General features: G+C 29.1%; 1 protein-coding gene across 1 annotated transcript in view; it reads left to right on the forward strand.

The window, feature by feature from the left end:
• Positions 1-14027, forward strand: part of LOC107445310 (peptidylglycine alpha-hydroxylating monooxygenase) — a 56155-nt gene that overhangs the window by 17488 nt on the left and 24640 nt on the right. The window contains exon 2 of the mRNA XM_016059674.5: positions 7243-7584. Coding sequence (XP_015915160.1) covers positions 7447-7584 — 138 coding nt within the window. The 5' untranslated portion in view covers positions 7243-7446. The remainder of the gene's footprint in view (positions 1-7242; positions 7585-14027) is intronic.

Genomic DNA, 14027 nt, shown 5'->3' on the forward strand with positions numbered 1-14027 from the left:
GTAACGCCAAGAATAATGCAACAAATAAAGTGAATATCCAATTAAGATTATTTATTCAGATAGAACGAAAAACTAGTTTAATCAATTTCTCCATCTTTTCAAATCGTGTTTTAAAGATCTCAAAATAAACTTCTGTATTTCAGCCGTTTAGTAACAGATGAAAATCAATTTCATATCTGGCTTTTAAATAAGCATGTTTTACATGCAATTTAGAACCATTTAAAAAAGAAATAAGAATGCGTATACCTTTACATCTATTAGTTAAATAAAGTAGATAAAGATGAAAAAAGTACACAAAGCTAATGGTTTAAAATTAAAGGGCAGGGAATGCTGACTCACTCATATTTTTCCAAACATAAAATCAGCTTTTTTCAAAAAAAATTGTGGTATTTTATTTTTATAAAAGGAAAATTAACAGTTAGGTACTTGCAACACGAGAAGAAGAACACCGCTGAAACCACATATAGAGGGGCGTGTTAACGTTACAGATGTTAGGCTTTGTCTATTATTCTGGTGAATAAATTTCCAGATCAAATATAATTGGCCACCTACAAGTGACGTAATCGTGGATATATCGTCACATTTGTTCATGCCACGATTCCGAAGCCAATCGGGATCGACACACACGCGTGACGTTGCTTACCAGTATCCAATTAACTCTGATTTGAAAATTGATTCACTATGATACTAAACCAAGTCTAATTGCGGCAACATTAACTCCCAAGCACAACCTCGTAATCAGGCTCAATCATGTGATTTAAATCAATGTTTGTGCATAATCACCTAATCACGTATTCAATTTCTTTTTTAATTTTTACAACTCTTTAAATAAAATTTTTAAAAAAATTTGAACAAGCCAAATAAAAAAACCCAGATATAGCGTAGAGAGATTACCATAAAATTTTCCAGACCTAATATATGTTGATCTGTTTCTTTTAGGATAATATTAATTCTGAGGATAAATTATGAATTTAAGGTATTCTGAAAAGTTCTGATCTGATTTTTGGGATTAATTTATGATTAATAGTAACATTTAATATCATTAACTAATAATCCTTGTGCGCTTTAAATATTGCGATAGTTTAAATACTGTTTATTTTATTTAATACGAGAAAAACTAAACAGTACAAGAACATTAGTTGGCAATATCAAATCAAAACTAATAATAGTAATTCACAATTCACATCAAAAGCATTTTTCCACGAAAATAAATGAACCATCGTATCCAAAGATTATCCTTAGTTTAAGTTAAAGTTATAAATTTTGTGAACTTTTTAAGCTCTCTATTAAGAGGGAATACGTTAGAATTGTTCCAAAAGTACCTATAATGAAACTTCTATTTATTGGAACTATTTTCCAAACAGTAAAATAAGAAGGTGTTAAACTTAATGACAGAAAATGCACTTGAATTGAAGCCCGCTTAGTCTGCAAAACGTGCAAAACTCTAGTAGAAAAATTTTCAGCTGCTTCCGCAACAAGGCAAGCAAAGACATTAATGGTGATAAAACTTATAAAACATCCGAAGCAAGAATGCCACGCTGAGTATTGCATTATGATACCATTGTATTCAAATGAATTGAGAATTGCAGTTACGCCAAGATACATTCCAGATGCATTATATAGGCACACAATAAATGTTAGTAATGATAGTTCATTATCTGCATCAGAAATTATTTTCTTAATCATCTTGTAATTTGTCAACAATCTGTCGTAGTTTTGATCATTGACTGAAATTGAGTTTTCAATATTCTTTATCAAGTTTTTCAAGTCGCAGCAAACTAGAACAAAATATGCCATATAAAAAGTAAATGGTAAAGCAGCCATAATTAATGTACAAGTTATATGAATCGAAACAAGAACAACTCTTAGAATTTTTTCATTAACGTAGTATCCGTAAAGAACGTATTGAAGTCCTAGATTGTAGTGTACAGCGGCACCAATAATAACAGCTGGTAGTAGCATTATTAATATTACAGTTATAAACAGAACAAAACACTTCATAAGTTGCGACTCTGACATGGTTGGTGGTGGATGTAATTTTTCCAGAAAACATGCTATTCTTGTTGAAACAGACTTTAGCCTCCTAATGCGCAATAATAAAATCCATCTGAATACCAGGGTCAATGTGGTGGTGAAGGAAAAAGCTTTCACAAATGAAAAGCTTTCTCGAACAAAAAAATACGAAACAATGCAATTAAGGTTATACAAAGTGATAATAATGTTTAATAATACCACTAGCGTTTTGCTTTTCCTATTTGGAGAACTGCATCTGATTTCACACAATCCAGTAAGTCGAAAAAGATCAAAAATTTTGGAATATAGAATGCTCCCATTAATTTCCGATTTGTCATTCATGAAGGCGATCATATTTTTGTTCAGCATTATTCAATTTTCGCATGCATGGGATATAAGCAGAATGTTAGCCAAAACGTAAAGTTCCAAATAAACTGAGGAATGAGGTCGTTTATACTATAATAACTGTTTTCAAATTTAGAGTAACGAAATAACAAACAGTTTATTCTACTAAGTGCAAACCAAGCCTAAATGGCTTGATAATGTATCTCCAACTTATTATCTTCTTAAACATAATCGATCAAAATCACTTAAAAAACATTTTAATTTTGTTTGTTTTCTTTTATGTTTGATGTGGATTGTTTGTTATTTTAGTACAAAGTTCTAACATGCTTGAAAGTGTCTCTGTGTGATTGAAAGGTAAAACACTTTAATCCTCAAAAATGCCTTTTATGCTTTGTGTTGTCACTCAAAGTTGACTTTATACTAAACAAAATTAATTGGTTTTAGATAAAAGACAGATTCAAAAAAAGAAAACTTTAAAAAGAAATTAACAACGGTGTTTTTGCAAATTCGTCTATTGAATTTATTTTAAAATTGAATAGATTACAAGTGTCATCGAAGCTCGGAATGCCTTCTCAGAACTTTTAATAAATATGGAACTTAGTGCTATTTTATACATAAATGTATAATTAACAATAAAAATATCATGGATTAACCATAAAATCATGGGAAATTTTGTTTTCTTTATAAATACTCCAGTTTGTTCGATGTAAGAAAAAGAATGCTTGCTTTGTGACTGGCCACAAAATAGTGAACAGTTGACGCAAACGGAGTCTAAAATGTAGCTCGATTTGTGTACCACATAAGGGAAATTTTACAAACTTCAATGGGTTATAATGGTTTACCGATTATCCGATAGTGGAAAATCCATTTATGGTAAAAGTATTGAAATATGTTCTCCAATTAACTGTGTGAAGTTCAAGTGTAGCAGCTTTTCAATCTTAATGTTATGACGAGCTTAATTTTAACTTTTAGCTTACAAGTCTTTAAAAACGGATCGTTATTAGAGGGATTGGAGTAATTTTTCAGTAATAATATATAGTTGCATTTTACCATTTACTTTAACTAAGGTGTGCAACTAGTAAGAGAAAGTTTCTAAACATGAAAACCTCTTTTTGAAATTAAGATTATGCCATTATAATTATTAGGCTGTTCATATATGTCCCAATATATCTCCCAAATTTCATATCTCCAACATATCTCCCAAATTTCAACTTTTCCTAAATTTAGAAAGTCAGGAGTTCAAATTCGTCAAAAAAAGGCATGTTTATTAATAGATAGTACGTTTTTGCGTCTGATTTTTTAACATAAATTATCTGTAGTAATTAATTAGCATATTTGTGGTCACTCCTTCGAATCATTAAGAGAGAGCCCTTTTACGTAAAAAACCAATCATTAGATCAAAAGTTAATCAGGTTGTTCAGTTTTTTTTTCTTCTGCTCACTGTGCATCAGTAGTTTGTAATTTTAAAGGTTTTGTAGCTATTTTGTTAGATCAAACGAATGCAAATTTTAAGCTTTTAAAATTTATCAACCACTTTTTCAAAAATGAATTTTAAAACTACAGAAATCTAGTTTAATGGCATTCCTTGATATTGATATTATTCCTTGATATTGAATTCTTTTCATTCAAACTGCAAACATATGAAAGCACAACATTATATAAAATTTTCAATGAAAAAATGGTCGAAATAGCCATTTATTCTTGAAGACTCCTTAAAATAGTATAATCGTGGTGTGGGCGATTTCTCAAAAACAACACAACTAATTTACCGAACTTATTAAAATTTCACGCTCTCTTCCAACCTACTTAATATTTAGTGAAGGGTTTAAATAAAATGAAAATTGAATTTTTTGCGGAATCGTTCAAAGCAAAAAGCGAATTTCGATAAATTTCAGGTTTTTAAAATGATTTTGCTTAGAGGGAAAAAAATATCTGTTGCTTTAACTAGAGATTCTTTATTGAGCGAGTACACTCAATTTTAATGGGATTATGCAAAACACTTTGAACTCTTTTAAAAAATATATATATACTAATGTGAAAAGTTTCCAATGGCTCTCTCTCACCCTAAGTTCGATTCCGATTGATTTAAAATTTTAGGAAAAATTTTTTGTTGATATGTTATGTTAATAAACAATATTTTTGAAGAAAAAAAATTAACAAATAAATATTTTTTTGGAAATTTTTAAATCCTTGTTCTCTTTTGAAAGGAGCCCTCTCAGATACAGAATAATCATAAAAAATCGTCCCCTGTGTGTAAATCCTTAGAGGCCTATCAACTTAAAGGATATTTTATATGTTTTCTGTACAGTGGCGTACGCAAGGGAGGGGTTTAGGGGTTTAAACACCCTCCTTGAGCTCAGACAAAATGGCAAAAATAAAAATTTTAGTAGAAATTATGCGAGCTAATATTTTTTAAGACTATATATTTTTATTAGCCTTATTCCTACTTTTTTTTTTCACGGTATTTCTCAGAATACTCAAAAAACATTTACTATAATAGGGTTGTACTTTTGAAACCAAATTCACGTGATACTGTTACGGACTGGTTCCTTTCTGTCCTGCCAGTATAGTTTTCGAGACTGGCTGTCATTCGCGAGATCTTGACGCGATGATTCTGGAATCCTAGACGTTCTGTCGTCTTTGAGACAATTCGAGTATTTTGGAGATGTGGTGAAAAATTATATAAAAGGGGGAACGGGGTACAGTGAAGTTAGTCGCTTGTGTTTCGGAGCTTGTCGCTAAATCTGTTTTGTTTTGTCTTAACAAAAAGTTCATTCAATCGCCGAACCCGTCGTCGCCACTATTTCGACTAGTGAAGAAATCAGTAGCAATACCATTGGAGATACTGTGCTCGTTGAAGTTATTCATTCCAGCTCGAAACTTTGAGATCGTATCATAGCGGATATTTCTGTGCCAATATATATATATATATATATATATATATATATATATATATATATATATATATATATATATATATATATATATATATATATATATATTTGCTGTTCTTGGATCTTTAGGATGTCAAAACGCAAGAATTTAACAATTTTTAATTATTTTGAGAAAAAATCTCGACCTGAAATTTGTGAGGTGACAGCATCTAGTACCAATGTAAGTTTTTCAGTTGTACAGAAATGTGATACTTCCGTTGAAGAAAACGTTTCTAGCATAAAAAAATCTGATGAATGTGAAAGTGAACCTCAAAGTGTTACTTTTCACCCATATGACACTGGACTTTTTTCAGAAGATATTACATTATGTTCTTAAACTTAAAATATCAAATCAAAATTTAACTAAACAATGTTGTCTAAATAAGAAGTCGAAATTGTCTAGCTGTCTAAATTAGGGAAATAATAGTGCTTTATTACAGATTCGAATTTCTTTTAGTAGTTTTAGAAAATTATGAACACCCCCCTTGGAAAAATTCTGCTTACGCCACTGTTTCCGTAAGTCAGCTATTCATGTCGACTAAAATCGTTCTTACAACATCAAGAAGAAAGAAAAAAAACTCTTTGATTAATATTTTGCATCTTTCTCTCTTTATCTCGGTTTAGCGTCGCTACAATTCGAGATAAAAAATATAATTCCATCATCATTTTAGGTTATTTATTGTATGGATCAGGTTTCGCTGAGAAAAAGTAAGTGTTGCCATTTTATAACCGTAGTTGAACCCAATTTTGGGTTTACGATTACAAATGTTAAACTCCGTAGCTTTGTAATTTTGAACCCAATTCAGAAGACAGGGGAACTCCTGGATCAAGTATTGGGAGAAGTTTGCCTTCATGGAGGACTTTTTGATGGAACTAACCCTTCATTTGCGTTACATAGAGAGGAAAACCACGAAAAGCTCCCACTGTTAACCTGTCGGTAAGGAGACTCTAACTCATGATCCATCTAACATTGAGGATATTTTACTTCAGCACTGTGGTAGGTGCGAGGCGGGAGTGGAACTCGTATCGACCAGCCATCGCTGGGATTCGAACCCGGTTCACCTAATTGGAAGGCCAGCACGGCTCAAGTGCTGCCATTTGAAAATTTCAAAATTTGTTCAATGTAACCGTAATTGGGAGACCTCAATTGTTTTAAATAATCAGAAACTCGAGCATATGTCTTCTGCAGAAAATTTTATATCGGTTCAGACAAGCAGATAGGTCACTAAAAATCCATATTCAGGGAATTTTTTTCTGATCACCCTCTACTTACGTGTGATATTCTCCGATACATAAAAATAAAGCAAATAGTAAATACCATATATTTATAGCCCGAATTTGTATTATTTTTCTTTCGCAATCGAAACAAACACTCAGAGTTCACTGTGAAAAATCATGTTAATTGTTAATCATTGTTAAGTTTTCAATTTATAATGAATAATGGACAATTATTCATTTACAAAACTTAAATCAGTTTCACCAGAAAAAAATGTTTAATAAATGACATTCTTCTCTTGAATATTTCAGTTCCGAATTTGTCCCCCATAAATTAGAAATTGTAATGATTTTATACGTTCGACAAAAAAATTGGAAAATTAACTTATTTTAAATTAATAAAGTAAATAAATCAATCGAATAGAGTAAATCAATCAATCAATTGAACTCCGAAAAATTCCATTCTCCATAAGATGACACAACCAAAAATTTAAAGCGAGATTAATAACATTTTTTAAAATTTATGTATTTAAAAAAAAAAAGAATATAAACAAATGTCAATATTACTATTTTTATTTAATCATGGCAATTTTTATTAAGTGGAGTGCTTAGGTCAATTAGTTTCAAACTAATCCGTGTTGCTTAAATTAAAAGCATTCTCAGACACATTTTTATTATTATTTATTGTCCTTCGCCTCTTACCTGTGTCAATAACTGTCTACTTTTCTTTGAACAGGTTTCAGATGTCCGGACGGTTTTTCTACGGAAGTGACGTATGGAACTTTCCGCAATGACGTGGTGCCATCTCACTTCCTCCAAAAACGTCACGGTTGCCCGGCAACTGGCTTTGCTTCTGATCGATTTTAATCTTCTGCAAAGACGATGAAGGCTCTCTATCTTCTAGTCATTTAAAATAAATTTTGCTCTATAAATTTCCAAAATGAAGCTATTAAGTGTTATTTATGCAGTTAAAATTATATTCTCAATTCTTTATTTGACTACTGCAAGACAAGTAAAACCAAATGACGACGGCAGAAAATATCTACCTCTGCTAATGCCAGATGTTCAACCTGTTGTGGTGAGTTGTTTAAGCCTAGATTAACGACTTGTAGTTTTGGTTTTTGTTTTTGTTGAGAGATTGTTATCTTTTTCAATTTACGAACTGAATTGTTTTGATCGTTAAAGATTTAATATATGAATTTTTAAGAAATATCTACTGAAATTATTTAATATAAATTGTTTCTAATGTTTATGAAAACATATGGATTGAATCAATATTTTTTATAAAAATGCGAACTCATTTCTTCTCACTGTTCTTATTCCAGATTCTATTCTAAGTAGAGATTTAAAAATAAATAAATTAAATAAATAAAAAATTTTAAAAATGAAATTTTTTTTGTATTATTTGTATTAATTTTCATATACATTAATTTTCATATTTGAAACACAATTTTGTATATCATATTTCTTAGAGCTTAATGTATTATTACGATATTTTATACAAAAAAATGCAAAGTGTAACGTTTTTAAGTATGAACTGTAGTCGTTTAAAAATTTCATAGAGAAAAGCAAGAATTATTTAGTAATTTTTTTTCTCTTTTAAATACTTCATGTATTGAATCCTAATAGCTATTCAATTCCATTTGTACTTTGTTGATCGATAATGGATAGTAAATAAATATTTGTTATTAAAGAAATTATTGATTTAATTAAACTTTTCACAGCGGATTTTTTAAAAAAAATTTTGAGCAAAAAAAACACACACACACACTTTTTTTCCCTGTCATAATAATAAAAAAATATTGCTTTTTTAAAATTTCTATTCAGTTCTCTATATATTTTACTAGCCGCCTTTGGGGACCCACTTGATCACCTTTTAAAATTTTCTTGTACAAAATATAACCTTTAATGGTTACCAAGCCGAACGCGCAGCACAACTGTATTTTAATATTCTACATTACAGTTGAGGTCATTACAGTTTCTTTAAAAATGCAACCCAAATATTTTTTTTAAACTGTACATTTTAAACTTTACAACTCTTACTAAACTCTACTTTTTTATTAAACTCTACATCTATACATGCTAAACGCGTAGTATAACAGGAATATATTCATTTAGCTATTATATATTTATTTAGCTATTAATAGTATAAATTACTTAATAAAATATGTTATTATTTAATTTATTAATCTCAATCTTAGTAGTTAGTTATTCCTAATATTATATAGTTTCTCAATTATGTTATTGTAAATTATTCATTTTATTACATGCGATTCTATTTATAAACAACACTCCTAATTAACCATTTGTTTATCTGATTTTTTTAATTTAAAAACCCAAATTTTTGCTACGTTTCAAGTAATAATCCATATTTAATTAAAATTTTGAATTATCCTTGGGTCGCGGACTTTTCAAGAAAATAATCTTGCATAAATAACTTTCTAAACAAAAAATGTTATTTAAAAAAAATATTCATGTTACTTTAATTAAAGATTCACTTTACATTTATCGGGTAGAATAACTGTAGAGAATTTTTAAATTGAACTCTTAATAATGATAATAAATAAAGATCAACATATTAACTCATTTCATTAATATTTTTCATATTCTTTAAAACAATGATTAATTTTTAGATTGTAAGTATAAAATAAACTATAATGATAATAAAATTCAGCATATGAATGCATTTCATTAATATTTTTCATATTCTTTGAAACAATGATTAATTTTTAGATTGTAAAATTAAAATTAACTATAATGATAATAAATAAAGATTAACATATTAATGCATTTCATAAACATTTTTCTTATTCTTTAAAATAATTATTAATTTTTAGATTGTGAGAATGAAATAAACTATATACAAAATAAATATATGTATATACAAAATAAATATACCAGATATATATTATATACAAAATAAATATGACAGAAGTTAATATTTTAAAATTATTAAATGAAACCAACAATTATTTTTTCTGTTATTTTCATTCACGAAAAATAGTTAAATGAAATATATCAAAGCTAAGCATGCTATAATGCACGGATAAATTCAAAGAATATAAGAGAAGTATTTGAAAGATTTACTAAAATTGTAACGGAGAAAATATTTACAGCAGCCGGTACCAAAATTGGAAAAAATAATTCAGTTAAAGCTCATCGCAATTTTTTTTCACTAATACACTTTAATATTTATATTGATATTAGATTGAGACGAGAGAATATTCATTATCAATGACGATGTGTAAAATGAAGCAATCTGCGTTCTTTACTGTTTATATCAATAAAAGTTATCTACATGGACTCAAATCGGAATCAGAGATCAGTTATACATTGATAGCAAAGGGATTTAAGATAAATTTCTAACCACTTACTATTTAAGTTAAAGTGAAGCGATAAAAACTAGTGGGATTTTCCTGTGTTCTACTTTTATCCTTATCTTTTTCTTCTAAAAATGCTCAAATGATTAAGTTATGAAAGCAAACACAAAAACGTAATTTGGGGAATGCACGTAACATTTGCTTATGCTGTTTGTTTATTTTGATCACGGGCTAAATAATAAAAAAAATGACGGTTATACAATAAGAGAAACAGCTTATTGAATAAACTAGGAAGGTTTATAATAAAAGTAGGTTTATAATAAAAGAAGGTTTACAATTAAAGAATGTGGTTGAAAGGAAGACTTTTAGAGAATTAAAATTAATTTCAATAGTTAAGTTACTTGAAGCGTTGAAAATTTAGGCCTCCTGCATAAACTTATTTTTACACGGGGTTGGGATTTCTTTTGGGAAAAAAAAATCCTGTTTCTTTCAGGAGACTGGAAAAAACTGGGCGAAATGGGGGAAACTAAAACTGACCAATGCAATATATTAGAGGAATAATCCCAAGAAACTGGAGCGGTTAAACATTGTTTGCTTACTTTATTCGCAAATAAGAAATAACAGTCAACATGTTTCAAGTGCTCAAAAACAGGCGCCCATTTTCAAGATGTTCCAGACGTGAATCAGAAGAAACAAAAGTGTTTATTAACTTTATTTTTCCCTTTTCCATTGCCAACTTTACCTTTTATATTTCAAGTAACTTTTGTAAAGTAACACCACTGCAATAATTTAGACATATATTTTAATAAAAGTTTAAATTCATACAAATAAATTTTAATGCAGTATAAGAAAGGTGAAAGTTTTTCTCATTTACCTTTCTAAAAATATTTGTATTTTGAGTTTTATTCTGAATTCTAAAGCATATATAACTTCCGTCATAGAAATAAATTTTTTTAATTAGATTCAAGTTATCCTAATTTTTATGAAAACAAGAAAATATTTTATTATTATGTATAAGAATTATAGATCAAAAAATTTTCATACATATTAGTTGCATAATTTTATACGAAATTTTTTCTTTCTCTCTCTTTGGCTTCTGTGGTATTTCTAGTTTTTGTTTCTTACTTTTATTTTTCCATTTTTCTCTCGCAAATTGATGTTTTTCCCAAATTAATTTTTGTTGCATTACATTAACGTCTGTCAAGTCTTAAAAATAGGAATTTATTTTTAATGCGCTTGAAACATGTCGACTGTCGTTTGAATTTTGCATATTTTTTAAGCGTATGAAACTTTCTATCAGGTAATGAGCTTATTCAAGAATAATTGCGGGTATTCTTTTTAGTTTACTGTATATTCTGTTTATAAAAGTGTATATATAATTAATAATCGCACATTTTTAGACTTATTTGTGTTTGTAGGTTTAGTTCTGATCCCTATTATAAACATATTTTTTTAAATATGATTCATTTAACATTTTTATCAACGAATGAAATTTAACTAAGTGAGAGACTTCTTAAGAGTATATAGTTTTAACAAAACTCATTGTATGTCTTCGACATGAAAAATGGAATATTTTCTTGAAAAGTGAATTCGAAATCAGCTTGTCAAGAGAATTTTCTTTATATTATTGTTATTTCGACCTAATTTTAACAGTGAATCTCTTTGACTTTGTTTAAGTATATATTCTCTAAACTCTATTTACACGAGGACTGAAAAAAGGCTTCTTAAGACAGACTTCAGATGTCACGAGCCTAAAAAAACTTATTTTATTTTATAAACGTCATTGAACAGACAACCCTAATTTGGAGTTTACGGCTACCAATGTTCAACTCCGTAGCCTTGTAATTTGAAACCCAATCCAGAAGACAAGAGAACTCCTGAATATGTACCCCCCAGAGGTATTGATCTGTTATGGGAACTTGGAGGACTTTGTGACCCCGACGGGTTTAACATGCACCAGTCATCATTTAATACATGGGGATTATTTGGTCGGCTGGATTCGAACTCCCGTGCTCACGAACACGAGTTCAACGCCCTACCAACCAGGCTATCTCAGCCTTGAAAAAAGGATTTTATGTAATATTTTATAACAATCGTTGAACAACCGACCCAATTCTGGGTTTACGACTAACGATGTTCAACTCCGTATCCTTGTCATTTTGATTCAAATTCAGAAGACAAGAGATCTCCGGGATCAGTACCCCCAGAGGTATTGATTTGTTTTGGAAACTTGGAGGATTTTGTGACCCCGACTGATTTACGTGCATCAGTCACCATTTACTACACGGGGAGTCTTCGGCCGGCTGGGATTGAACCCACGGCTTCTTGGACATGGGCCCAGTGCTCTACCTACTAGGCTATCCCGGCGCCCTGAAAAAAGGATTGACAAATTTACACCTTCACTGAAAATGATTGTTAAATTTGCATAATCCCCACCTTGCATGGATAGGCGAAAAATTACCACGTAACTCAAATTGCAAATCATAACGCGCTGAATTCCAGCCTGGCTCGAAGTTGTCTTCGTCTGACCAAAGAATATTTAAATGATCTATTATATATTCTTTGGTCCGACTATGCCTGAAAGCAGACAAGGAGAAACGGAGATTAAAAATCAGATCTTCGTTCCTCTTGTGACCTCACGTGCCTGATGTTAAGCCTCGTGTTAATGGAGAGTAACATACTGTCGACTCTAGTTACTTGGCCTATTCTCTAAATGAGTGCCAAACTTATGAAGTTTCTGAGCTTCTGGAGAAATTTTTATATTTAATGCTCTTTTTAATTCAAAGTTGGGATTTTCAAAGATTTAATTCCTTTAGGATTTCTTAATCATATTTCTCCAGATTCATTTAATTTGAAATTTTCTCTTTAGTTTCAGTTATCGCACGATCTGATCCAAAAGAAATCAGAAAATTTTATTGCTTTCTTAATTTTTTAAAGTCTTTTTCTACCAGTTACTAAATTTTATTAATCAAAAATTTTACATAAAAAAGGCGTGAAAAAAGTCAATTTAAGACAGCAATTATCAAAAATTTTTTACATAGTTTTCAAATTGCGTGATTATTGTGAAGAAGAATAAGAGTTTAGAACACATAGTGATAACTCACTCTTTTTCCAAATGTGACAAACTGATCCTAAGTATCGTTTCTAGATAAGAACTTTGAACACTTCTAGAATATTTCCTTGATGATAACATAATACACAGAAATTCGTAATATCTTATTTTTTGTATGGAAATAGCAGTCTTTTTATTTCATTTTCTATTATTATCATTTTTACATCAATCATTTTTGGCGGTTTCATTATTAAAAATCGGCCGAATCGGCAAGACTTAAAATGCACCGTAGTGTTATTTTAAATAATAAAAATGTTATCAAATCTGCAAATTCTTCAAAGATTAATATGAGATAGTACCAAGACATATTAAATACGTAAGCTTTAATTCCCCTAAATATGCCCCATGGTTATTAATTGACAATTTAATGAAGAAAAAGAATATATAAAACATAACAAATTTTCAATCTTATTTGATTAATAATTAAAGTCATCAAAAGAAATTTTTTCAAACACCATCTATATTTGCGCAACTCCTTAAAAGCTTGCCAAAACTCATACTTCAATTATATTTTTTAAAAATTACATAAGTGTTTTCGAGAACGCTGATTAAGAATCTAAGGTTAGAATTTCAATTTTCAAAATGGAAGATGCAAAATGGTTTATTTTAAATGCCAAAAATGTCTAATTGATCATAAATATTACTCAAAAAAAGTTATATTTTATTGTTTTTCTTTGCATTTAATGCTGATGTGTAACTATTATATATATATGTTATCCAAAACTCATTATGACATTATGGTGAGTAATAGGAAACCGAAAGAAAAGAAAAACAGAAAGAAAAAAAACTGAAATGAAAATAAAATCTGTATTCTTATGAGCTAATATTTAAAAGAAAATTATTATTTTAATAAACTATCATATTTATTGGAATGTTTTATTTATGAATGTTTTATGAATGTTTTATGTATGAATATTATATTTTTTATACAAACGTATTCAAAAAATATATCATATAATCCAATGATTTTAATTATTTTCTTAAACTAAAAGACTATTTACCATGGAATCAATATATGTTAATATATTTTTATAATAATAACCCTGTTGAGAAATAAGCGGATTACTACTATAGTAATAATTGCTTAAA

Source organism: Parasteatoda tepidariorum, chromosome 7, assembly GCF_982258835.1.
Source record: "Parasteatoda tepidariorum strain Cologne lab strain chromosome 7, Ptep-v5.0, whole genome shotgun sequence".
NCBI classification, from domain to species: domain Eukaryota; kingdom Metazoa; phylum Arthropoda; class Arachnida; order Araneae; family Theridiidae; genus Parasteatoda; species Parasteatoda tepidariorum.